At 35.3% G+C, this 26,417-nt stretch overlaps 1 protein-coding gene across 3 annotated transcripts in view; it reads right to left on the bottom strand.

Annotated features, from left to right (window-relative positions):
* The window catches only part of SUZ12 (SUZ12 polycomb repressive complex 2 subunit), a 40,560-nt gene extending 14,421 nt beyond the window's left edge, over positions 1-26,139 (bottom strand). The window contains exons 1-9 of one of the 3 annotated variants that reach the window (XM_058560323.1): positions 26,006-26,137; positions 25,659-25,745; positions 22,789-22,835; positions 22,637-22,701; positions 18,240-18,308; positions 9,474-9,523; positions 5,493-5,578; positions 3,391-3,622; positions 1,966-2,059 (exon numbers count right to left, since the gene is read on the bottom strand). In XM_058560323.1, the coding sequence (XP_058416306.1) occupies positions 1,966-2,059; positions 3,391-3,622; positions 5,493-5,578; positions 9,474-9,523; positions 18,240-18,308; positions 22,637-22,701; positions 22,789-22,835; positions 25,659-25,707 (692 nt within the window). In that variant the 5' untranslated portion in view covers positions 25,708-25,745; positions 26,006-26,137. Of the gene's footprint in view, positions 1-1,965; positions 2,060-3,390; positions 3,623-5,492; positions 5,579-9,473; positions 9,524-18,239; positions 18,309-22,636; positions 22,702-22,788; positions 22,836-25,658 lie in introns of all 3 variants that reach the window. The other 2 variants (XM_058560321.1, XM_058560322.1) reach the window with 2 other exon arrangements.
* Positions 26,140-26,417: the final 278 nt, after the last annotated feature.

The following is a 26,417-nucleotide window of genomic DNA, read 5'->3' as shown; positions in this document are numbered from 1 at the left end:
GTTACAGTGGAGAAATATGGCGAACACGACAACTCAACCAAGTGATCAAACCTAATATTACCTGTGCCTGTGATGTACACAAAGAACACATCACCAGTTAGTGTTCCTATCCAAAATGTTTAACCTGAATCTAATCATAAGGAAACAATCACCAAAGTCCACATTAAGAGAGATTCTGCAAAACTACAGGCCTGTACTTAAAAAATTTTTAAGTGCCATAAAAGGCAAAAGGCAAAAAAAAAAAGAAAGGCTGGAGAACTATTCCAAATTGAAAGAGACTGAATAGATATGGCAACTGACAAGTAGGTATAGATCAAAATCCTCAATTGTGGGGGTGCGGGAAAACACCTGTAAAGGATATTATTGGGGTCAAATGGGGAAAGAGTATTGTGTATGTTGTATTATGTTAAATTTCCTGAGTATGAAAGGTGTATTGTGGTTATGGAGAGAAATGTCCTTGTTCTTAGAAGGCACATGCTGAAGTGTTTAGGAGTGAGGAATGAAGTAGTGTGTCAAAATCTAACTTTCAAATGGTTCATCACAAAAATACACACAAATAAAGCAAATGTGGTAAAATGTTAACAACTGCTGAATCTAGGTGAAGGGTATGTGGGTATTAATTACCTGTATTGTTCTTTCAACTTTTTTACAGGTTTGGAAATTTTCCAAATAAGTTGGGGGAAAATTCTCCCATGGTTTCTTCTTGATACTTTTTTTCATTAAATAAAAAGCAATATTTCATACATACAAGGAATATGTTAATATATATGTAAGGCAGAAAGAATGCAAAAAATACAATGTACCCCCTCATGCTGCCTAAAACAGAGTATTTACAGTAAAAACACTGATGAAGCCCAGTGTACCACATCCTAATTGCTGCTCCCACAGACATAACCACTATCTCCTAGCACATTTGTTTCTGTTGTTTTTCCATTTAAATCTTTGATTCACATTCAAATTTCTAACTTTAAAATGACACTATATTGGTTTCTGCCAGTAATATTGAGTAACATTAAGTGATATATTCTAAGACACTATGGTAGCCAAAATGTACGGTATTATTCCTAATCATCTTTGCTTTCCTTTTAAATGCCTTGTGTCTTTCTTTATCTGGTAGCTAATAGGTGATTACATTAAAGTAACAATCTAGTACTTTTTAAAGAGTAGGAGAAAGGTACTAGTTGCTTTTCTTGGCACTTTCTCCTATACCTGACTGACAGTGAACTGTGTTAACTACCAGTGAGCAGCCTGGGACAAGAAACCATGGCATGTTATAGGTTTCATCCTCCAATCCTGTCAAAAAAGACTGCTGCATTTGCTTCCTAGATCTTTTACTGGCACTAAGATGCTTCATTCCCAAATGAAAACTACAGAGATGATTATAAATCCAAGTGTTCTTTGCTACCCTGTGCCAAATGCACATAGAGCCACACAATGATGGTTACACACAATTTTCTTCCTTAACTTTAGTAAAGACATAATCCCAAGATTTGCACAGGGCCCACTTCATTCAGGTCTCTGCTCAAATATTACCTTCTCCCAGAGGCTTTCTCTATAAAACAACCATTCATTCTCTTTATTTTTCTTCACAGCACTCACCATTAAGTAACATTAGTTGATACAATTTTTGAGAGGTGGTGTCTGTTTTCTCCACTAGAAGTTAAGCTATACGAAGGCAGGAATTTTGTTGCCTTCTCACTGCCTACAACAGTGTCTGACAGAGTAGACACTCAGAAAATACTTGCCAAATAAACAATCTTAACTGAGCCATTCAAATAGTTCCTCATCTGTGTTTATTGCTTTCTATGTGATAAAGAGAAATGAGACAAATTACAAATTCGTTTTTTCATTCTTAAGAATAAAGAGAAACAAAGGCAAAAAAATAATATCACAGCTATATACTCTCCCTCAGAATAAAAACATTTCTAGAACGTTATGGGAGCCTTGTTTGTCCATCAACATTACCTGTTTTTATCAAATACTGTCATTTGTGCAACAAATGTCTTTTCCCCATCTTCACGATTTCGTTTTCTTCTAGCTGGAAGTTCTTCATTGACATCTGAATTTGACAAACATTTCTCATAAATCAAATATTTAAGCAAAAATGTCGTATTTATGACCTATGGTGACTTAATATAACATACTACATTTGTACCAAATGAGATACAAATTACACTTAAATTGTAATATAATATCCAGACTTGCACTGTTCAATTTTACGTTTTTACCATATGTGTATGTCCTTACTTTTTTGTGTGTGTGTGTGAGGAAGATCGGCCCTGAGCTAACATCTGCAAATCCTCCTCTTTTTTTTGCTGAGGAAGACTGGCCCTGGGCTAACATCCATGCCCACCTTGCTCTACTTTATATGGGATGCCACCACAGCATGGCTTGACATGCGGTGCATTGGTGCGCGCCCGGGCTCCGAACTGGCAAACCCCGGGCCACCGCAGCGAGCGCGTGCACCTAACCGCTTGCGCCACCGGGCCGGCCTCCTCTATGTCCTTACTTTCTGACATTCATTGACATTAACCCTACATTTTTGCAAATGTTATTTTCTGTTCAAAATGATCTTCCTTGCTAGGCAAGGAGAAAAATCCTCCTCATTCATGGTAACTTTTCAAGAACTGCAAAGGATACTTCAAGACTCAAAGATTATTTCTTCCAAAATGCTTCTCCACTGAACTTCACATATACCTCTATTATACTACTCATCATTTTGGTGCAATTATTTATTCTACGTCTATCTCTGTATTCTATGTTGTGAGCCTTTGGAGGATAGGACTGAATGTTTTGATCATCTTTGTATCCCCATCACCTATATGTTGGTTGAATGATTACCTCAAAAGTGGAATCAGAACTGCTGGGAGGATAGAGGGTAGACATATGTTAAGCAAGTATAATAAAATGTTAATTGTAGAATCTAAGTGCTGGGTAGACAGGTGTTCACTATAAAATTCTTTCAATTGTTCTGTATGTATTAAATCTTTTACAATAAACTGTTGGGGAATGAATTTATTGTCAGCTGAGAGACTAGCTTGAAATACCAGTCTTATCCATCCAGTGTTCAATATATTTTTTTACTTTATGAAATGTTTCACACGTAATAATGAGAACTTTACAAAATAAATACCTAGTACAGCACAATAGCGAACAGTCTAAGAGCCAAGGCAATCTACTATAAAATTAATTATCTAATTAGATTATAAGATATTTGCACTATTTTCTTCCTTGGAAAGGCAAAGTTTTAAATAAATTACTAAAATAACTCAAAAAGAAATACTTTGTACACATTTATGAATACTATGAAGATACACTGGTTCAGTCATTTTCATTGACCACCTTAATCTCCAAGACAAAATCTAGTAAAATTATTAAAATAAAAATTACCAATATTTTCATTGGTTTCTCCATTAATCATTCCATTAAACTCTCTTCTTCCCGGACGAGTCACTCTAAATAGCAATGAGTAAGACTTCACCATATGGCTGTTACTAGGTTCAAATTCATTACTGGAAACTGCAAGGGACGGGAAATTTCCAGGTTTTGTTTGATTGAGGTCAGGATTCAAAGGCACCTGCTTTTTACCTGTAGGAACTTGCCTTATTGGACAACTTACATCCTGCAAAGGCAAAGATTATTAAATTATATTTATTTATGCATGTGCAATTATAAGAATTACAATAAAATTTCTAATCACAGCTATAGGAAACATGGTATAGGCCATGATTACCAAATGGCATGCCAAAATTCTAACCATAGTTCTGAAAATTGTGATGAAGCAAAAAGAAAATTTAGAATACTCCAAATATTAACACAACCAAGGATTTCTCCAATATAATGAAAAGAGTGATAAAGTAATCAAATATATCCAATATTTAGCTGATGGTCATCTGAAAGTTTTAAATTAGAAATATGGAATTAAAACCATGCTTAAAATGTTAAACTCATGTAAATTAATCTTTTCCCTTAAATTTTCTATTTTAACAAAACAGTTGATGGGATCATTAGACATGAAAAAAATGATTATAATAACTGCATTGTTAACATTATGAAATAGTAAATTCATATACTTAAATATGTTGTTTAACAGTAGCAATATTAATCATCTTATGAGTCATGTTCTGTAGTTAGTCATGGTTGCCGAACACCAAGGATACATTCTGAGAAATGCGTCGTTATGCAATTTCGTCACAGTGCAAAAACATCATAGAGTGTACTTACACAAATCTAGATGGCATAGCCTACTACACACCTAGGTTATATGGTACTAATATTATGGGAACACTGTCGTATATGTGGTCCATCATTGACTGAAATGTCGTTGTGTGGTGCATGACTGTATATAACTAGAGTTATGCTGAAAGAGCATAGTTGAGAAACTGGAAGATGCAGAAGACCTTTATAACAAAAAAATATAGTACATATTTTATGGTAGCTTCTTTTTTAAAATAAATAGAATACATGCTTAAGGTCTAAAAAAAAAATTCTACTCAATAAAACAGTATAAAATGAGAAAGTCTCCCCCAACCCCCAGGTCTTACACTCCAGAGATGACTAATATTAGCAGTTGTCTGTATATATCCTTCCAAGAAAATGTTTACACCTATTATTTTTTTAAAAACAAAAAGGATCATATTATAGTTATATTCATACTTTTTTCCCTAAATAGTAATGTATTTTGAAGAATTTTCACATCACTGCTTGTCATGTGTATGGGGGTTGAGTGGGAGTGATATTTCTTACCTTTAAAGTTTTTAATATATTAATTTTAATATATACTTACACTGCTGTCTCCTATCACCTTATTGCACTCCATACCAATAATGCTCTAGCACAGTTTTCAAGCCCCGTATCACCTTACTATAATTTTGGGAGAACATCAGCAATAGGAATCTCTATACAGGTCATTCCTACTCTTTAAAATACCCACCAACTTGAAGCTACTAAAAGTACATCTGTTGGCTTTGGCAGCTTGCCCAGTAAATTTAATCATCATAACACTTGTTTCTATGGTGAAATGATTTCATCTTATAAATAAAAATTTGAAGCAATGTATTAATAAGTTAATGGCTGATAACGCTGGCAATAGAACTTCTTTGCCTGAAAGTAGTGTTACAAGAGATAATCCTTTTGGGGAAAACTCACTCTTAGCACTTATAATTAAAATTTCAATGGATACAAACAGCTAAAAAATAAGCTAGGAGACTGAAGTGGTAGGGAAGCAACTGAATTTATGTCCTAAGATGCTAAAAGATAGCTTCTTCCCTTCATTGTCTGACTCCTGTAGGAGAAAGTTTTTTGCAGATACCTATAGCCAGACTAGGAAAAACAGGAAGATCTAGGAGGTTGGCAAAACAGATTATCAGTTTTATAATTCACCATCAACATATTTAAAAGCTTTCAAGGTTTAAAAACACAATATATATGCATGAACATATTCAATTAAAAAAATATTCCACTTAATCTACCAGTATCATTTTATATGTTACCTTTCTTTTTTTGTGGCAAACTTTCACAAGCAGGACTTCCAGGGTAACAGAATTTTGTTCATTTTCTGAGTTTTGTGATGGCTTATCTAAACAGAAAATCAATACTTTAAAATGTATTTTTTAAAAAACATAAATATAGTACTCATTTTCCTAAGAAGTCTCGCAATTTCAAACAAAAAAGACTTCCTATAATGAAGCCTTCTTAGAAGTTTACCCACTCTTTTTTCCCAAAATCAGTTCCAAATTTGCAGTGAACTCCTTAAAAGCCTTTATATGTAAAGTTATTTAAATAAACCCTTCAGAAGAAAATTATAATTACACTCCTACATACTGTGATTTTCTTTTGATTCAAATAAGATGGCTCAATTATTTTAATTAATACTAAAAACTTTACTGATTACTTCTGCTATAACGATTTCACACTTAAAACAAAAAAATAATATAATAAACTGCTAGTCAAAAGTATTTTTGATAAATACAGTTAAAAGCTTCTTGGCAGAAAAAACAAATGAAATCGTTCAAGAGAGACAACCACAAAATACACATTTTTAATTTTTTTCCTTCTCACAAAATCTCTTACTAGAAAAATTACTTAGCTTAACATACATTTACATTGAACTAGTTACTATCATATATGTTTCATTTTGAATGCACAGAGATGTTACACTAAAAAGTTCTTGAATTTGACCAGGACTTGTGACCAAAGGAATAAAAAATGGATTTCAAAAAATATTAAACATTAAAAAAGTTATATAATATAAACATTATATTATCATTTCACAAAAAAGATAGCTATTTTTTGGCCTTTTCTCCAGAATTTCTCTAAAGCCTAAATGGGATAACAAAAACCAAGATATTTTACTATCTAGGGGAATCTCTTGGTTTACAAAGTTTAATTTTACAAAGATTTTAATTTTAAGTAATAGTCTAAATTCTCTATATCAATTAACTAACAAAGGTTTTTGCAAATTAAGGTTCCAGAGTACTTCTTTATAAGTTACTTGTCTTTAATCCCAAAGGCATTAATAGTTCAAAACTTAAAATATTTAATCATTCATCATTAAGTTTCAATAACACATAGAACTACTATAATAGATGAATTCATAAACATACAGATATAAAGTAATTTTTGTTCTGAGATTCTGGAGAACTTTTTTTTCTACTTAAAAACATTCTTGTTATGCAGGGTGTGTGCATAAAATAAATTTGAATCAGTCTCTCTGAAAGTTGTATCCAGGATAAAAACACTTTTAATATAGCAAAAAATAATCCAACGTCTAAAATGCAATAACAAAAATACTCTCCGAACAATACTCACCATGAAAATAGTACCCTAACAATCTTTGTGTATTCATTCTAAGCAGTTTCAAGTAGTAATTGCTAACCAAAAGTCTTCATTTAAAAACAAAAGAAAAAGTAATCAGATTTTAGGGATCTTGACATTGGTTTTCTATCCTGGTTTCTTAAAAATACTATTTAAAAAAAATAAAAAACTACAAATATACCTTCAATAGACAAGAGAGGCAATATATCTGCTTCTTCCCAACTTCCACTAATTTCAAAGTTATAATAGGAAATTATTTTCTGGAAACAGAAGTATCAACAGAGTTTACGTTCTCATTTACTTCATTAACATCAAGAAAAAATAAAAACTTCAAGTGAATTCGAGCAATTTTTGAACTTTATGTATTTTGTCGTGTAGACAGGAAAAAAGTTTAATTGGACTACTTTCCAATTAATTTCAACTAATTAATACAATTAAAATTAATTTGATTCAATTAATATTAACTAACCAAATAATATTAATATTAATCAGTAAATCTTATTATATTAATATCCGTCACTAATTTCAGTGACAGATAATTTATATATGTTTTATATAAGTCCCTGGGAACAAAGGGCTAACAAACCTATAAAATTCAAATTATAAGCTTCTAAAGTATTAGAGTCCATGTACTTTAGAAGTACCACAGAAAACCAAGTATGATGAATGACTAGAAATAAGGACTCTTATGAGATGATTATAAATGATTTAGGAAAACAGAACATAAAAATGCTACTCAGGTTACTTCTATATAAAAAATAGACCAGATCTAAGGCAAAACTAGAAGTTACATTAACTGCTATTACAGATATGATCAGATTTCAAATTTCTTACATAAAAAAACCTGATTAGTTATCAATCCATTCTAAAATAACTATTTTGTTTATTATTAAATTTTGTTTCTTACTAAACAGCACCAAGGATGACCAACTTGACATGTTTCTCATAAAGGTTTTACTACATTACATGATAATTAAAGGATACACACACATTTAAGACAGACAAGCCAAGAGGCATTTTATCCATTTGAAACCAACTGAAACTTTACCCAGCATGCTTTCACCTCTTTTAATGAAGTAACATTTAAGACTATATAATATTCTTTGTATAATATCTAACATATTGATATATCCCACTGCTAGTAGTGGTTGTTTCAGTTGTTTTACTGCTGTGTTTTTTTAAAAATATGATGCAATAATATCAACTCAAAATGTTTACGCAGAAGGGGTTCTACTCAGGAGACTCTTCACCTATTCCAGATTCTAAGGCAATTAATTAAAATTTTCATCATTAGTCTTTATAATTTAAAGTTCAAAAAACATTGGAAATAAAAAATGGCAAAATCTAAGAAATTTAATTTTATGAAAAGATTTTCCCACTATTTTCTACTTATGATCTCTGGAAAGATGATGGGTCTGAGTTGGGCAAGACAATATTACACAGCTTTTTTTTTTTCTTTTTTTGTGAGGAAGATTAGCCCCGAGCTAACATCCGCTGCCAATCCTCCTCTTTTTGCTGAGGAAGATTGGCCCTGAGCTAACATCTGTTGCCAATCTTCCTCTTTTTGCCGAGGAAGATTGGCCTTGAGCTAACATCTGTGCCCATCTTCCTCTACTTTATATGTGGGACGCCTGCCACAGCTTGGCTTGATAAGTGGTGTGTAGGTCTGCACCCGGGATCCGAACCTGTGAACCCTGGGCCACCAAAGTGTAGCGCACAAACTTAACCACTACATCACTGGGCCGGCCCCTATACAGCTTTTGTTTTTAATAGCAATAGTTAGAGCCCTAGGAAGTATTGTTTAGAGATAAGAGCTAGAATTTCATCTATTTAGATATGAGCCAGATGAAGCTGACATTCACCTTTAAGAATGATCACACACAGCATTGATTAATTTAACAAGTTCAAACTTAGAACTTAAATAGATAGCAGGAAAGCAGCAAGGAAACCAGGCTATGAACAAGAACTTATGTATAAGGTCTACCTACAATTTTTTTTTTTTTTTTGCTGGGGAAGATTTGCCCTGAGCTAACAACCATTGCCAATCTTCTTTTTGCTTGAGGAAGATTCGCCCTGAGCTAGTATCTGTGCCAATCTTCCTTTATTTTTTATGTGGGTTGCAGCCACAGCATGGCTGACGAGCAGTGTAGGTCCGTGCCCAGGATCTAAACCGTGAAGCTGAACTTAACCACTATGCCACGGGGCTGGCCCCCCACCTACAAATTTTAAAAGCTTTTAATGCAGAGTTTCTTAAAATTTGTTCCTCCGACAACCTACTTCTGAATTATCTTGGGGCTTTATTAAAATGTTGGCTCCTAAGCTCCAGCAAAACCCTAGTAGATCTGAGTCTTTGTAGGATCCAAGTATATGTATTTTAAACAAACTATCAAAATGCTTCTACACACACTAAAATTTAGGAACCACTACTTATAAAGTTTAAAAGAGTTGCAAGTTACATCCTCTACATCCCATTATTGACCACAGAAAGCAATAACTGAAATTGTTGAGGTCAACTAAAGAGAAATTAAATGATCAGAATTAATATCTTTTCCATTAAGTATAATTTTATAAATTTACACACAAAAAAAATAAGATTTTTACGTTCACAAAGGTGTTTTGTTGTTAGAATGCTAATTTATTTACTTTGAAGTACATACCATTTTTGTGGAAGAAACCAGTAAATGTAAGCTGCAGATGTGCTGACAAGCTAAAGAAAACAAAATATTTTATCACTTTAATGCTCTATAATAAAAATAGCCTAGACTTTAAAACATAACATTGAAATCAAAGCTACTTCAGCTAATTTATAAATATTTGATTTCTTATTCTTAACTCTATCCAAGCCCATGACTCCATGCTTTCCCTACTAAGTATGATATCCAAAACAGTGTGTCTATACACATAAAAAAAACAAAAACCCACAACATACAAAAATAAAAACAAAAACACCAAAGGAGTAGGCAGAAAAAACAAACCACGAAATGAGAGGCAAGATAATCTACTGTGCTTTAGTGTTCTACCTATAACATGAGCATGGGTTTCCCTTCCCACCCCTCAAAAAGGAAATTTTGATATGGGTAGCTGAATCCATGTAAAAATCCATGTTTGAATATTTTAAAGCTATGGAAATTCGACCTCCTAACAAATGATGCAGAACTATCACTTTCTACTTCAATTAGGGGTGAAATACATAATTACAATCTTCTATAGATTTGTAATTTACTGTTTCAACATGTCATTTTCACTTTTAGTTTTAGAAGCAATGGAAAAGAAAAAGGAATAATAAACTATAGTGATTCTTTTGTTTTGAAAAATATCTAACAATGGAAAAACTATTAAGATGGGAAAGAATCAAGAGAAACATCAACAGGCGTTTGTAATACCTTAAAACTACAAAAGAGAGCAACCTATTTGTTGATCAGGAGCCATTCATAACTTTCCAAAACACAGCTTCTGTCGTGTGATACAGACACCAGATTACAGAGGGCTATAGAGAACAGATTTGGGGAAAAGGAAGTAGTATTGATCCTTTACTCAAGAAATTTACTAGTGTAAAGAATGAAAGAAAATAGTAGTTAAAGGGCATTAAGGATAATAAAGGGTATGTTTTCGTTTTTTTTAAAAATGATGGTGACAATCTAGGCATTCTTAAAATCAGAGGGGAAGAGTTATGTAAAGACATTGAAGCAAGAGAGCATTAAGGAGTAAGTAATGATTGGAAATGAGGACATATTATAAAGAGGTTAGCCTTGTAACTTTGCCTGGGACACCTCGTCTTCTTAGAGAACTAAGAGGTGAGTGAGATTTCAACAGAAAATGTGAGGATGTCTCTATCTTCTTAGTCAGGTAAGCCATGAAACCGTATGCTACAAAACTACAGGGTAGGGGTTCAAAGAGCATTTCTAGAACAGTACTAAGAAAAGTATGCTAGGTTATCAGGAGAGGACAAAAATTGACTAAGAAAGGTGGAAGTCTAAGAGTCCAAGCAAAGTTAGAAAGCATAAATATGAGGGAAAAACTAAGAATAACAACTGTAACTTAAGTATCAACAAAATAAAAGTCATATACAATAGGATTTTTGAATACAGGTAATTCACGTGTATTACTCACTTGCTGACATAAATCAGATACCTTTTTAAAATACATGAGGAGTGGGGAGGATGAAGGTTGACTACAACAGGGGCATGAGGGAATTTTTAGGTTTCTTTATCTTGATTGTAGTGGTGGTTACCTGTCTATATGCATTTGTCAAAACTCAGAACTATACACCAAAGAGTGAATTTGACTGCATAGAATTCATACCTCAAAAAAAAAAAAAAATACATTAACAGCATTGACTGTAAAGGGGCCCAAAGGAATTTTTCAAGGTGATGGAAATGTTCTATATCTTGATTGTGGTTATGGTTATGCAACTGTATATGTGTCAAAACTCAAACTATATACTTAAGGTGGGTGTATTTTATTGAATGTCAATTATAATGAAAGTTGATTTTTAAAAGTATATCCACCATCTACAAAATCTACATGCCATTATACTAAAAGATAACTAGCATTTTCCTATAAAAAGTTCCATAAATGTCACCTTAGAAAGCAGAATTAGCAAAACTCCAAAACATAAATTAAAGACATAGAGGAATATTCTATAATTTCCATGTTAGAAGATAATCCACTAGTCATAACCAATCTATCCTATTCTTAGTTGCTTCAGTTAAACCTACATACTAAGGCCAGGTTAATTTTCTTAAAACACCATTTGTAAGTATTATTTCTTTCTCCAAATTTTCTCATGAGTCCTCAACTGCCAAATCGTTTGTCTAACTGCTGTCTGTAAGATGGCTCCCATTCCTTTTTATTTCCACTAAAGCCTTATATAGGAAAATAGAATAGAATGATAAAATAGAGACAAAAAATCCAAGTTTGAGTTCTGGCTCCAGTTATTAGCTGAGACCTGATATCTATAAAATGAGGAAATGACTTCTCTCAAGATTGCGAGGCTTGTATAAAATAATAAAGCATCCATCAAAGTACTTTCTCTCTTCTACAAAGACCCCATCCCCAACCATTCCAGAGCTTAATGATGAGAGCTTAATTTCCTTTATAAGCACTTGTATTTACCACTTTTTTGTCACTATTTTTTCACACATATTCTTTTTTGACAATCTTTTTATTATATCAGTGTCCCTAGCACCTCCCAGTGTCTTACAGAAAGGCACTCAACAAATGCTTTTCATAATGATACTGATGTCCTCCTAGATTAACAAGATTTTTAAGGTCAGGGATCATGACCTGTAATACTTACAGTATTATTTACATTGTTTTTAATTGGAAATGTGATTCTAACTTCCAACTTTGAAATGCCAGAAACATCTTGCATTGATCTAACCCCCAAAATATTTTAAATTAGTGTTATTCAAAATGTGGCCTGTAAAGTAAGGTCATTGGGGAAACTGCTATCATTCTACAACAGGGGAAGAAATTGAGAATAAGACTTTAAAAATCTTTATAGAAATTTAACAATGCCATAACATCCAAGCATGTGATCAGTATATTTATAAAAGTATCCATCTATAAAAGATTAGAAATTAAAAACAAACAAAAAGGTCCTTCACCACAGATGGTTTGAGACACAGTTTTAAATTGTACATTGTAAGTTAAATGAGGTAGCAAGCACATTCAGCCATCATTATAACATAGTTTCTTAGAGAAAAGGAATTCCAAATATCAATTAACCAAATTAAAAAATAACTGAGAATGTGATTTGCTATATGTACAATCTCCCCTCCTCCTTCCCCCTCCGAAAATTAAACACTGTGATATATACCTAGAATAAAATGTTACAATGAGGCCTAGTTGATCCCTTCCATAGGTGGCTTCATCCAAGGAAAAAGGGCAGTTTTATTTCCCTTCTTGATTTACCCTCTTCCCTCTCTTGTGGCTACCGTATCCACATCTTAATTGGTTAAGCTGGATCAGAAGAAAGGAAGGAAAAGAAAGAAACATGTAGAACTGGTCAGGCCTATTTGGCTTTAAGATGCAGATAAAGATTTGGTTCATCTTTCTGATGTGTTCTCTATCTGTATCTTCTGAGGAAGCAAGCAATAAGGCATTAGGAAACTAGAAGGGGAATTTGGAATTTTGGGACAAGATTACAAGCACAAACATCTGACAATTCTAAAGCAGTCTGCAGAATGAGGTTAAGTGAATTTAAATTCATAAGGGACTAACATTTTGAGATGAAATTCACATAGGATAATCAAATTTTAAGAATAGCCAGATCCCACAGAAGAACCAAAGTTTTTATGCTGGAAAGAAACCAAGATTAGTGCCTCTAATTTGTACACATTAATCTGATAGAGGTAGGTATAAGGCTTCATTTCTAGGGTCATGGCTGTATTACCTCAAAACAGGTCAAGTTTGATGATCAACTATTTGGCATGTAAACTGTTAGATGTCAGTTATTCAACTTTTCCTATATATTTAATGCTATGATGCATAAAGCTGAGGAACTGGTGACTACATCAAGCCCACTATTCTGAAATCCACTGTCTCTTTTTAGGTTCAGACACAAGGATGGGAACACTCTTGTAGGGAGAAGATAAAGTTGAACGAGGGGAGGAAGTTAATTAAACATAAACGAATCACTTTCCAGAAGTATTGTAGACAAAATATAAAGGAATTATTGTATTTATTTATTTATTTATTTTTGTGAGGAAGATCAGCTCTGAGTTAACATCCATGCTAATCCTCCTCTTTTTGCTGAGGAAGACCAGCCCTGAGCTAACATCTATTGCCAATCCTCCTCCTTTTTTTTTCCCCCAAAGCCCCAGTAGATAGTTGTATGTCATAGTTCACATCCTTCTAGTTGCTGTTATGTGGGAGGCGGCCTCAGCATGGCCAGAGAAGTAGTGCGTCGGTGCGCGCCCGGTATCCGAACCCGGGCCACCAGTAGCTGAGCGCGCACACTTAACCGCTAAGCCACGGGGCCGGCCAAAGGAATTTTTGTAAACCCAAAGATCATACAAGGATGAACATTAAAAAAATTTGTTCTTAAACACTTAGATTTTAAGAATCAGATATGCTCAGTGGCAACTGATAAGGCACCTTCAGGAGTAAGCATGTAAAAAGAAATGTATGGCCCTGGTTCTGAAAAAGGAACTAAAGCATGAAAGATGCTGATTTGAAAATAACTTCAAAACTTACAGTCAAGACAGGATTGTAAAAAAAAAGAGAAAGAAAAGGGGAGGAAGACATCAAATATTATTAATGGTGGAAAAGACATACAATCAACTTAAGAAGCAGCCTGAAGTTTTAAAAATGCAGCTAAATCTACAAAAGAGAGGGGTGCCAATCATTAATGCATATATCTATTTAAAATAATGTATGGCTTTCTTAGGATAAAGATCAACATTCTTAAATAGCCTACAAGGCTCTGCATTATCTGGCCAAAGCCATCTGCTCATCTAATGCCACTCTCCCTGCTCTCTCTAGTCAGCTCCTTTGGCCTCAAGTGACATATGAATAATATTCCCTTTACCTAGAATTATCTATCTGCTCACCCTCTCACCCCATTTTACTCCTATATTCATGTTTTAAATCTCAGCTCATTTCTTCAGGGAAGCCCTCCCTGACTAGTACTCCCAAATCCAAAACCTCAAACAAGAGCTGGTCCTCCTGCTCTATACACTCATAGTTTGCCTATACTTTTCTTTCTCAGCACTTGTTTTATAATTATATTTATTATAAATATGTCTTTTTTCCCTAAATGCCGATAAGCTCCATAAAGGCAGCGTCTTCATCTGTTTTGCTCACCATTATATCCCCTAGGACTTAATATAGTGTCTGGGACATGGTACACTAAGGAAATGGGAATCCCAGAAAAAATAGATCCAGACCTTGTTATTATACAAAAACACGCTTAGAAAAGGGTCATTACCAATTCAAAAGCTTAGGTTGTTAACAACAACAACAAAAAGTGATGAAAGGCACTTTACCTTAGCAACCTACTAAAAATACAGGCTTGAAAATATCCCTAGTAAAAGTTCTAGTTCAGGTATCTTTCAGGGGACTTCTCCAGCTATTAACAGCAGACCAGTAATGGAAGATGATTAAGGAGAAGAGAGAGGAGACATTTTGCTTTTCATTTGGCCCCAGGAAACACTTTTTGGAAGCAACTCCAATTTGGAAATCTTTCCATGCTGCCTTTCAGTCAGTGGAGATGCACTTCTCAGAAGTCAGGACTTACAACTAGAGAATTCCAAAACTGGTAGGATTAATAGCATAAGAGACCCTTGGGATCCTGCTAGGATGGAAAACTACAGAAAGACCAGAGATTTATTCCAATAAGCCATAGTGCTTGATCAAAACCTACAATAAATTAGAGTGCCAGAAACAAGAGCTGGAGAGGATAGGATATCAAGCATTATATCAGACATTTTAAAAAGAAAATAAAGATGTTTTAAATATACATAATCAAACCAAAAAAGCAAGGAGAAACATCAGAAAGAACTTGGAGACTAGAGGTACAACCACTATCAATTTCTAAAATTTGCTAGTTGCTATGGAGTTTTCAGAAGCCATTCTTCAAGGAAAAAAACAATCTTCATAGATGGTAAGCTTCATTATTGAGTTTTAAGGTTACAAATGACAATTCTGGTCTATTGTTGTGAATTGACTGACACCTTAGAGACATAAAAACCATGAAATGTCCCATGTTTTTCTTTTTTCTTTCAGCTCCTTCCACTAATAAGTTTCTGCTGTTATCTGTGACTAGTAAGATAACTGTAAATCTAGAGTACAAAATACATAAAAGATCCTGGAACACTAACTTCATTTTGCACAGATAATGCTAGGAATTTGGTTTGGTTTATAAGTCACTACAAATGTCATAAAAAGGTCAGGCATTTGATTGTTCTAACTTTCTGGCTGTAATACTATTGTATTTTTGTGTATCTTGATATTCCCCTGGAACTTTGGAGAATGAAATACATTGGGTTTGGGAGTGGAGACATTACAACTTTACAAGTGCTGAATGAACTTGATTTCCAGTGGAAGACTCCCAGACTACAGCTGTTGAACAGATTCAGAATCCAATTAAACTGAATAAGATTTCTATGTCTGAGATGGTACAGAATAAAATTATAGATGTGAGAGAGATACTTTTTTGTAGATGATTTAAGATTTTAACTTCTACTAATTAATGTCACAGAACAACAAAGATTTATTTTGTTCTCCTGTAAGAGAATTAGACCACAGATTTTAGAAGCAAAGTTTTATAGTGCTAGCATTACATATTGGTGTCTAGGGAACTTCTTACAATCCTAAGTGATAAGTTTAGAAGAAGAAAAGGATTATGCCTAATTTGAAGTGAGAAATACATTGAAGTAATTTAATAATATAGGGCCTCGGGGGTAAACTTAAAATGAAGCAATTTCCGAATTCATTTTAGTGACTCTGGGAGCAACACTGAGACATTCATAAAGATCCTGAGGAGGCTGAAGCACCCAGTACAGTAACTCAATACCTCCTGGGCCTCAAGTGCCTTGTTGGGTATTAAGCACGGTCAGCTTCAACAGAGTTAGGTCTGTTAAAAAAAAAAAAAAGAGAGATCTGGGGGGGGGTTGAAATAGCCAACTCGCTGGTCCCAGGTGGACCCCAAAGATTGAAAAAGTTGTTTTTCAAAATCACAAGCAGAGAGTTGCAAATTCTATGCAACTCTCTGATGTTTCTGTGAGTTGGGTAACAACACTTCTGTTACAGTACTGGCCTAGCTGCTGAACCCACTGGGTCAAAAGGAACAAAATTTTGGGGTGATTATTCAGAGAAGTGACCAGTATAATCTATCTCCCTCACAACACGCACACTCTAAGGGAAGCTCTGTAATATTTATCAAAGCCAATGTCAAAATGAGATAGTAGTAGGGTTTAGCAGTGATGAAGGTAGAACCTTGATGGGGAAGATGAAGCAAAGGGTCAAGTTTTCTTCTTCTTGGCTCATTCTTCCTTTTTACATGAACCCTCAAAGACCTGGAGGGCAAACTATTAATAGATTTAGGAGAAAAGAAACAGGGAGGTCAGATCTGACTACAGCTTATACTTTTAAGTAAAAAAGGCCCTGAGAATCCCAAAAACTCTATCCAGGGTAGGAAACCAGACAAGGATCTGAAATAAAAATTTAAGCAAAGAACAGAGTGTGCATGCACTGAGAATATTCTCAGTCCTATATTGTCAGGTACTCCTTGGGCAGTAATAGATGGACTAAGGTAAAGATTTGGGATCTCAGCTTCTAGAATGGAATATCAAAGCTTATTTACAAGTCAGGATTGCCTGGATACGAAAATATAAATTACATTTCAGTCCTACAAGATCTCAAGATATAAAATTATAAATGTGATTTTACAATTCAAGTAACAAAATAACCTAACTCAAAAGCCAAACTTTAAATATAAGCAGCAACCGCAAAAATGGCATCTTGTACCAGGTCACTAAAACGAGAAACCATAAAAGCATCATTAAGTCAGCGTATATCCTATCTAAATTGCTAAGATACAACTTAAAACTTTAAGAGAAAAAGAAAAATCCAAGGTGGCAATTTTTCCAACCCTATTTTTAAAAAATCTAGTACTTTTAGTTCTGCCTTTTCCCTAAAAGTAGTCAATGAATAAATAAATACCACCCAAGTTCCTGTTTCTCTTTAGAATAGTATCCAACTTTCTTTAGTTTACATATAAAAGAATTAATGGAAGCACACTGTCTAGGAATGGAAGCATACTGTCTAGCCTAGGCAGACATTAGGCTACTCAGAACATTTAGGGATTAGTTCTGGGTATCACATTTGAAAACATAAAAGTAGATTTTGTCCAAAGGGTCAAGTTTCTGAAACTATCATGTGATGAACATATTTCAAATATAAAATAAAGTTAGGAATATTTTGCCCGAAAGATGTAAGAAAGGGAAAGGATAAGATGGAAAAAAAGAGAGCCTCTCTCAGATTTGAAGATGACTACTTAGAAGAGATGTGATGTTATGAAGCACCCGGTAAAGCACCTAGCATACAGTAAGTACACCATAAATATAAGTCTCTATCCTTCCTTAGATGAGGTTGTAGAATTAATACCAACTGTAGAAGTTATAGAAACTTTGATTCAAAATGCAAGAAACCAGTAATAGAGATAAACAATAATGAGCACAACTGTCTTAGAAAGCAGTGAGTTCCCAGCATTGGAGGTATTTAAGACAATCTTAAGGATTCTCTGCCAGGGATGCTATAGAAGTAATTCCTAATTTGCGTATGAGTTTGGACCAACTGACTTCTAGGGTTCCTTCTAACTCCTTACAATATTGAGGTGATCACTAGGGAAATGATCACTATAATTTTTCCTCTTTCCTCAAATATGTCACTTAATGTAAACTGATAGGTTATCTTACCTATGAGATTCTTGCTCTCCTTTCATTTTCTCTACTTTTGATAACATATCATCAACTTTAAATGTTTTCCTGGAAGAAACAGATAAACAAAATAATCACTTCTCAACTGGGAAAAACAAACAGATTACACTTTATTGTCACTATAATAGGCAAGTTGGAAATCTGATTTTGACTATTTTTAATAAGATAAATTATGGATGGTTAGCCATAACAATAAATACTTTTGAGACAGTGTATGTTATAATACAGCAGACAAGCCTTCAAGTCCCATCTCAAGCACTAACTTTTCCAAGAAACCTTTTGTAATTATTCCCAAACCAGAGTGATTTCTCCTTACCTATGGCACTTCTTTTATATTTATTTTGACATTTAGTCTCTTAAATGTGAAACTTGCATAAATATTCTCTTTCTCTTACTTGACTATAAGGTCCCATGGCTCTCCAAGGAAAGCCACATAGTGCTTGGCATAGTGCCTTATACTTGGTAGGTATTCAAGCATCTGTTGGACTGAGCTAAAGAAATGCAAATTACGTATATTTGCAACATTCATAGTTCTATTAAGTAACCTGACAAATATGTGCTAGCACTATCACATAAAAATGGATATTCTACAAAACATATCTGAAGTTAATTAAACATCCTCAAAGATTGTTAGCAATGGTTAAAGTTAAATGATATGTCATATTAAAGAGATGGTTGTCACCATCATGAAAAAATTTTGAAGTTTAGGGGACATACCCATCAAATCATAATAAAATTATTAGCCTTTAACTTAACAAGTTTTAAGAGAAAAAAGTAATTTTTCCATAAAATAGAAACTTAAGAATAATACCCCCAAGCAATTTAAGAATGAACAGATTCTAAAACAAGCCTCATCTTAGTTCTTAAGGTGGTGTACTATTTACAACCTAGAGAGAGAGGTTAAAAATCTAGACCCACAAATAATATGCTAATTGGAAACAACTATTTCTCTTTATACTCAAATATTCTCTTCAAATGTAAGACTTGAAAAGCTTAATGTATTCCCCATTAATTATTTTGTAAAGCCCAGATACTAGACATTATTAATATGCTCATTCTTCAAAATAGCGATTATACTCAACTACTAGCATAAAAATTATCAGCAGAGAAATGTTAATGCAAATATATTGCAGTAAAATACTGATCAGAAGAGTGGAATTGATACAATCTATATTTCAGGTGAATAAATAGCCTCCATTAACAAAAGATCTTTTTAAAAAAAGCTTCTCTCTTTACCTTTAGAGTTACTGAAAACTTCAATATTAAAGTTTCATCCAATAGAGCATAGTAAGAAGTACTTTATGAGGATGGCAATACATCTTCAATCTCCACAGATAAGAGAGAAGAAAGAAGAAAAACATAGGATTCTTTCAGGCTAGTTATAAATAACTTTCAGTATAAATACTGAAATGTACTACTGAGGAGGGTTGTAAAGCTACTGGAAACTTTTAAGAGTAATATGTTTATCTTTCTGTAATGATTAAGAAGAAATCCTGTCTGTAGGAAGAAAAGTTAGACTGTAAGTCACAAGGTTCATCTCTTCCAACATCATGGAGTTGTGCATAGGAGAAGTGCATAGGAGAACTGAGTACTAACAACCATTTGAAATAGGTAAGATCATAAGGGCAACTCAGCCTTCCTTAGGAAAAAACAAAATAAACCACATAAGCAACTATACAAAAGTAGCCCTACCTCCCAACACCAAGTAGTTCTGTTCTTTAGAAAGGTACTGCCACTGAGCTCAGATTTAACAAGGGAAAAAGTTATTAAAAGGTCATCAAAAAGGAGAATATTTTTGAAATTTCAGGAAATTTTCTTGGGAGAATTCAGAAACAGCTTACATGAAACCTAGTAAAATGGATTCAATAAAAGATGCCCTTCTCCTCACCAGTATTTCCACTGTCAGTGTAGTCAGCCTATGGAATTTGAATACCTCTATGAAGTGAGACTAAAGTACAAGGCAAGTTTAACAAATATATCAGAATTAATATTACAATTGAGTGTATGACTTCAAAGGGAGTGATATGTTTATTCCACCAATGGATATTATGTTGTGATAATAAAAAAAGGAGTTGCAAAAACATTTTGAGCAAAGGGATAGTACTCAAAGCAATTTTGTAAAAAGAGTTCCAAAAATATTTTGAACAAAGACCACAATCACTGGGCTAAATTCACCACCTTCCAAAGTCACCAACTACTTTGAAAAGGACAACACTCATTTGAAGACATAAGTTGTGGTATAATTTGTCAAAAATTAGTCTTAATGTCTTATACGGCCAGGTAAATAACAGAAGAATTAAGTGATTCCTAATGTAATGCATTTTTGTATGGAAATAAACTAAGTGGAACTTATATGTTTCTTGGCTGGCAAAATTGCTTCAAAACTCCCCCAAAAGATAACTTTTTACCTAAAGGGCAATAAATTAAGAAAATTAGTTTCTACTACCAAGCTTTTAAAATTGCCTCCACCCATTAGCAGACAACAGAAACGTATCCCACAATGAGACAGTCAAATAATCTAGTAAACAAACATGACACAAAAATGAATTTAGATTTTAAATGTATATATTTTTTATCCATTTATGGAATAACTCAAATTTATTTTGAAAAAACTTAACCACTTTCAAATTAAAATCAGGCAACATCTTAGATGATAACTGATCTTCTGTATTAAAAATACTAAAGGAAGACATTTACTACTACTTAATCAAATTCTCCTATTTTTATAGAATAAATCAGAGGTCAGCAAACTATGGACCATGGGCCAAATTCAGCTTACTGTCTGTTTCTGCACAGCCCATGAGCTAAGAATGGTTTTTACGGATAAACATTTGCAATTGATTTGATGATAGAGAACACTAACTCTCAACCCCAATTAAGCTCAATGTTACCTCCCTCCACCCCATAAAAATAAAAGAATCCCACACTTTTCACTAGTAGGTCTGTATTACAAAACACTGTACTCAATTTATTATATTTTGAATTTCATCAACAAAAAATTTGTGGACATTTGTTTTCTCTCTTTTTGTATAAGTACCTATATCCTATCTAATATCCTTGATTCTGCCTCCTGGACCACAAAGCCTAATTTGGTCCTTTACAGAAAAAGTCTGCTGAATCCTGGCATAGATCAAATAACAGTAGACAGGTAAAGAGCTGACAAATTTAATTCTGTTCCCTAATACATCACCTTCTTCCAGTTATTTAGATGCCTGGCAAGTTTCACCTATTAAATGCACTGCACTCACTTGCGCTGTCTCACTGTCTCTCTCTCTCTCTCAATTCAGAAAGATTACCAGAAGACAAATGGTTTTAACATTTCAATCCTTCAAAATACACCTAGATATATCTACAAAGATAAACTACGTCTTGCTATAGAAAACATGATGCTTACTTAGTAACCAGTAGGAGTCTCCAAAGGAGTTTAGTTTCAAAGTCTACTGAGATAGCTTAATGGTTTTACTAAGTCAACACTATAACAATACTAATTGCTTAGTAGAAGTTCTCTCCTTTAAATTTAAAGTTGTTCGCTTGATATGCTCAATAAATAAACTTGCACGTAAGACAAGATACTAGCATTCCATAATCTTATATGATTAAATACTAAATGTTACAAAGCAAAATTAAGCTCTGTCCAACACCTCTAGACTCTACTTTAAGACTAGATGATTACAACTTCTTGTTTTTTAAGGACATTCATCCTATTGACTTCCAAAGTCTCTCCCCTTTAGGAGGAACACCACTAAAGATATAAAATGAGACTTTCTGAACCTATCATTTTAGAAGCAAATTCTTTGTTAGAATATATAAGAAATATTAAAAAATTAACTTCAATTTATGTATCAAAGATAGTTCCCCTGAGCCCTTTAGTATATATTTAAACCCTCAACTTCTATCAAACTCAAAAATAAGTAGTAGTACAGAGTAAAAACATTAGTTAGTAAAATCACTTCATTTACTCACTACTAAATCATTTCTTTTTTTTTTTTTAAAGATTTTATTCATTTATTTTTCCCCCAAAGCCCCAGTAGATAGTTGTATGTCGTAGTTGCACATCCTTCTAGTTGCTGTATGTGGGACGCAGCCTCAGCATGGCCGGAGAAGCGGTGTGTCGGTGCTCGCCCGGGATCCGAACCCGGGCCGCCAATAGCGGAGCGCGCGCACTTAACTGCTAAGCCACGGGGCCGGCCCACTAAATCATTTCTATTAGGAAAAAACTAGTAATAAATTGGGATTTACAAAAATCATCTTGCAACCTATTTAACCAGTCCCTCTCTCATGTCAGTTTTCACATTTAATCTTTAATTAGAAATAGTACTTTAAAACAAAACTTTAACATGGTTTGATCAACTTGAAATAAGATTCATAAAATGTACCTTTTGATGTTTGTTCTGGAGTTTCGATGAGACATGTAAGTAAGAGTTCTGTGCAAAAATATTGGCTATAAAAAAAGTTTTAAAAATATTAAAATTAAATAGGTGAAATTCTAAGAAAAAAATTATATTGATGCATTTTGTTGATTACTTACCGCTATAAGATTTCGAGTTCGAAGAAATCTATAGATCTGCGTGGGTTCTAGGTAACAAGAAACAAAACCCAAACATTACCTAAATTTACTTATTACTTAAGTTGTCAAGAAAATATCAACCCAGCATGTGTTATAACCAATATAAACCAATCACCTGTTATGGAAATCCTATACTAAATATTTATATCAAAAAAATTAGTATGTACAATAACATCACAAGACATTCAATCTATGGCATATAGTCACAAAATGTGTCTACATTTATTTATTTTATTTATTTATTTATTTTTGTGAGGAAGATCAGCCCTGAGCTAACATCCTTGCTAATCTTCCTCTTTTTGCTGAGGAAGACCCGCTCTGAGCTAACATCTATTGCCAATCCTCCTCCTTTTTTTTTTTTCCCCAAAGCCCCAGTAGATAGTTGTATGTCATAGTTGCACACCCTTCTAGCTGCTCTACATTTATTTTAAATTTAAGGTTCTCTACAATCTTTTTTTTAAGCCTTACATTTCTAAGGTAGCTACTTTCTAGACTAGTCTGTATGCAGAACTGAAGAGAAGTAGTTATATTCATTTAATTTAGCTAATTTAAACTATTTATAACCCACCTCCTTCCAAAAAGTAGCTGAAATGAGGTAGTTGGATTCAGAAAAGAACTAGCTACTGATGCCAAATAACAAAAAGAAATTTTCACTTTGTGTGTGTGTGAGGAAGATGAGCCCTGAGCTAATGTCCATTGCCAATCCTCCTCTCTTCGCTGAGGAAGATTGGCCCTGGGCTAACATCCGTGCCCATCTTCCTCCACTTTACGTGGGACGCCACCACAACGTGGCTTGAGAAGTGGCGCATCAGTCCGAGCCTGGGATCCGAACCTGCGAGCCTGGGATCCGAACCTGCAAACCCGGGCGGCCAAAGCAAAGCGTGAGAACTTAACTGCTACACCACTGGGCCGGCCCCAAGAAATTTTTACTTTTTAATTGATCTTTTTAAAAATTTGTATAGTAGTCAACCAAAATGGCATAAAGCCGTTTACTAGTTGTCCTAAAACAGATATAGAAGTTAGTTAATATTGAAAGAAATCTGAGACACGAATTGTAGCTAAAATTTTCAGTGAATAGTTCTAGTTCAAGTTTTTACATATTTTGTTCAAAGTAAATATTACCTCAATATGTAAATACTACCTCAACACAAATTTTTAAAGTAATCAACAAAGTCTTTTTATGCTGAGTTTAGTTAAAATTTGTTATAAAGGACTTAGGTTATAACTAGAAAATATTTTATATGCGAATACCATAGTACCAATTACATTAATGACCTATTAGTATCATGCTTCTTTAAACAAAACAGTATCAAAATAAACTAAATATGACTAACTATATTAGTAAACACATCAAAGCATTTAAACTTCGCAGAAACTAAGGTATTAGAAAACAATCAAATTGTTTTGTGACCAAATCTAGCTCTCACTGACAGTTCACTTCTCCAAGGTAGACTCATTAGAAAGCAAAACAGCTACAACTTTCTTGGAGGATTTGTCTTCTCATAACATTTAGAAAGAATTTTAAAAATTTCCACTTAATCTTCGGTTAGTTTAGTTTTAGTTTCAAATAAACCAAAAGGAGATGAGATGTACAAACGTGTATGTTTATTGTCATCACTCTGCTTCAGTTCTCCACCATATCTCCAATTTAAAGCTTCTCTAGATTTTTCAAAGTATATTAAGCAAAAGTAAGAATAATGTGAATCTTTCTCAAGCACGTTCAATATTCGTTTCAATGAAAACTGAAATTCCTTATATTCAATTCCAATGAGAATTTCATGAAGCACTAATGAGAGAGAATGAAAGGAGGGTATTAAACAATGTAATACGTCTTTCCAGGCACAGCTGATGCCATGCCCTTAACATATGCTATGGTAAAACTGTAAATAACGACATTCGGCAGGAGAACCGAGTTTATTCAAGTTTCTGTAAGATATTTAGCTATTAGAGATCATCCAAATTATAACATCCACAGAAAAGCAAAAAGGAAAACAATCAGGATATAATATTAATTAAAGAACAGTTGAGATTATTCATAGTCATGATGTTTTTTATAAATTCTATTGTTTGTTTCCAGACACCTTGCCCCCCTTTCCAAATTAAGTCGTAGTTCTGCCCTGGAAACAGACCTTAAAAACAGAAATTGACATAAGAAAACGTTCCGGAATTAAGAAAAGTACAAGGGCAGAATCCCGAGATCGGGCAGAATCCCGAGATCGTCTCAAGAGAAGGGAGATGCTTAAACTCCTCCTGTCTCTGTTTATGTATCCATGAAATGGGTGGATAGACCTGAAAGGTTTAAAGCATCCAAAGGTGCCATGTTAACATGCAGCACCGAGTTGGTGCGAAGGCATTTCAGACTAATGACAATTCGGTCCATTTTACCGCACTCATCTCTTCGCTGGTTTAATTTTTCTCCTCAAAACCTACAACCGAAACCCTTGTACTTGTAGAATCCGAAAGGCATGAAAGAAAGCAAGAACTCGTCTCGGATCTGACTGCGGCTCTAACTGCACACATCTCCAGTCCGACCGGACCCTCATCTAAAAGACGCCTGCTCTTAACGTGGGGCCCCACTGCCTAGCCTCCCGGGTGAACCGTCGGGGGGTCAAGAACCTCACCTGGACCCCCGATTCCACCTCCCCCAAGGGCCCCAGACTTCGGGCCCCCTCGAGCTGTAACCCCTGAACGGGGACAGCCCCCTCCATTTCTCCCTCCACTCCCAAACCAAGTCGACTCCCGATGAGGAAGGGGGGCCCCGCACGAGTGTCCCGGCCCCCCGATGCTGGAAGAGTGGGGGTTCCTGCCCTCAGAGCCTCAGACACACTCACTCTCAAAGGCCTGGAGGAAAAGCTCGTGGTCAGCCTGGACGTGCTCCATTTTCGGCTTCTTCACCGGTAACACCGCTGCCCCCGCCGCTGCCGCCGCGGAGGAGGAGGAGGAGGCCGAGTAACTGCCGCCGCCTCCACAGCCCCCGCCGCCGGATTTGCCGCCCGACGCCGTCGCCGCCGCCACCGCCGCCGAACCCCCGAAGCCGCCTCCCCCGGACCCCGCGCTGGGCCCCGAGCCGCCCCCTCCCCCACCGCCGTGCTTCTGAGGCGCCATCGCGGTTCCTGCCTCCTCCCCCCGCCAGCTACCCGCCGGGCGGCCCCGGAGAGTAAGCGCCTGCAATACCAACCGCTCGCCCCAGCAGGCTCCGGCGGACCGAGGGGGGAAGGAGGAGAGAGGGGAGGAGAGGGGAAGGGAAGGGAGGAGGAGAGGAGGGAAGGAGGGAGGAAAAAAAAAGTGTCTCCTCCTGAGAGCCCCGCTCCGCTCCGGAGGCCGCTCACCCTAGCCTGGCCTCGCTCCGCCCACTTCCCCCGCCCGGCGCTCTGATTGGCCGGCGGGAGCGCGCGCCGCCCGGCCGCCCAGCCCGTTGGCCCGCGGAGTCCCCCGTCAGTCACGCGGAGGCGCTTCTCGCGGAGGCGCGGCTTGGTTGGCCCGTGCGCGCTGCCGATCGCGGGCCCGGCCGCCTCTTTGAACTGAATTCGCGGGAAAATTAGGGGTCGGAGCGGCCTTCCTGCTGGCCCCGGTGCATTGTGGGGAGAGAG

The sequence above is a fragment of the Diceros bicornis genome, chromosome 18 (genome assembly GCF_020826845.1).
Source record: "Diceros bicornis minor isolate mBicDic1 chromosome 18, mDicBic1.mat.cur, whole genome shotgun sequence".
NCBI classification, from domain to species: domain Eukaryota; kingdom Metazoa; phylum Chordata; class Mammalia; order Perissodactyla; family Rhinocerotidae; genus Diceros; species Diceros bicornis.
This window is presented reverse-complemented; position numbering and strand designations above follow the sequence as displayed.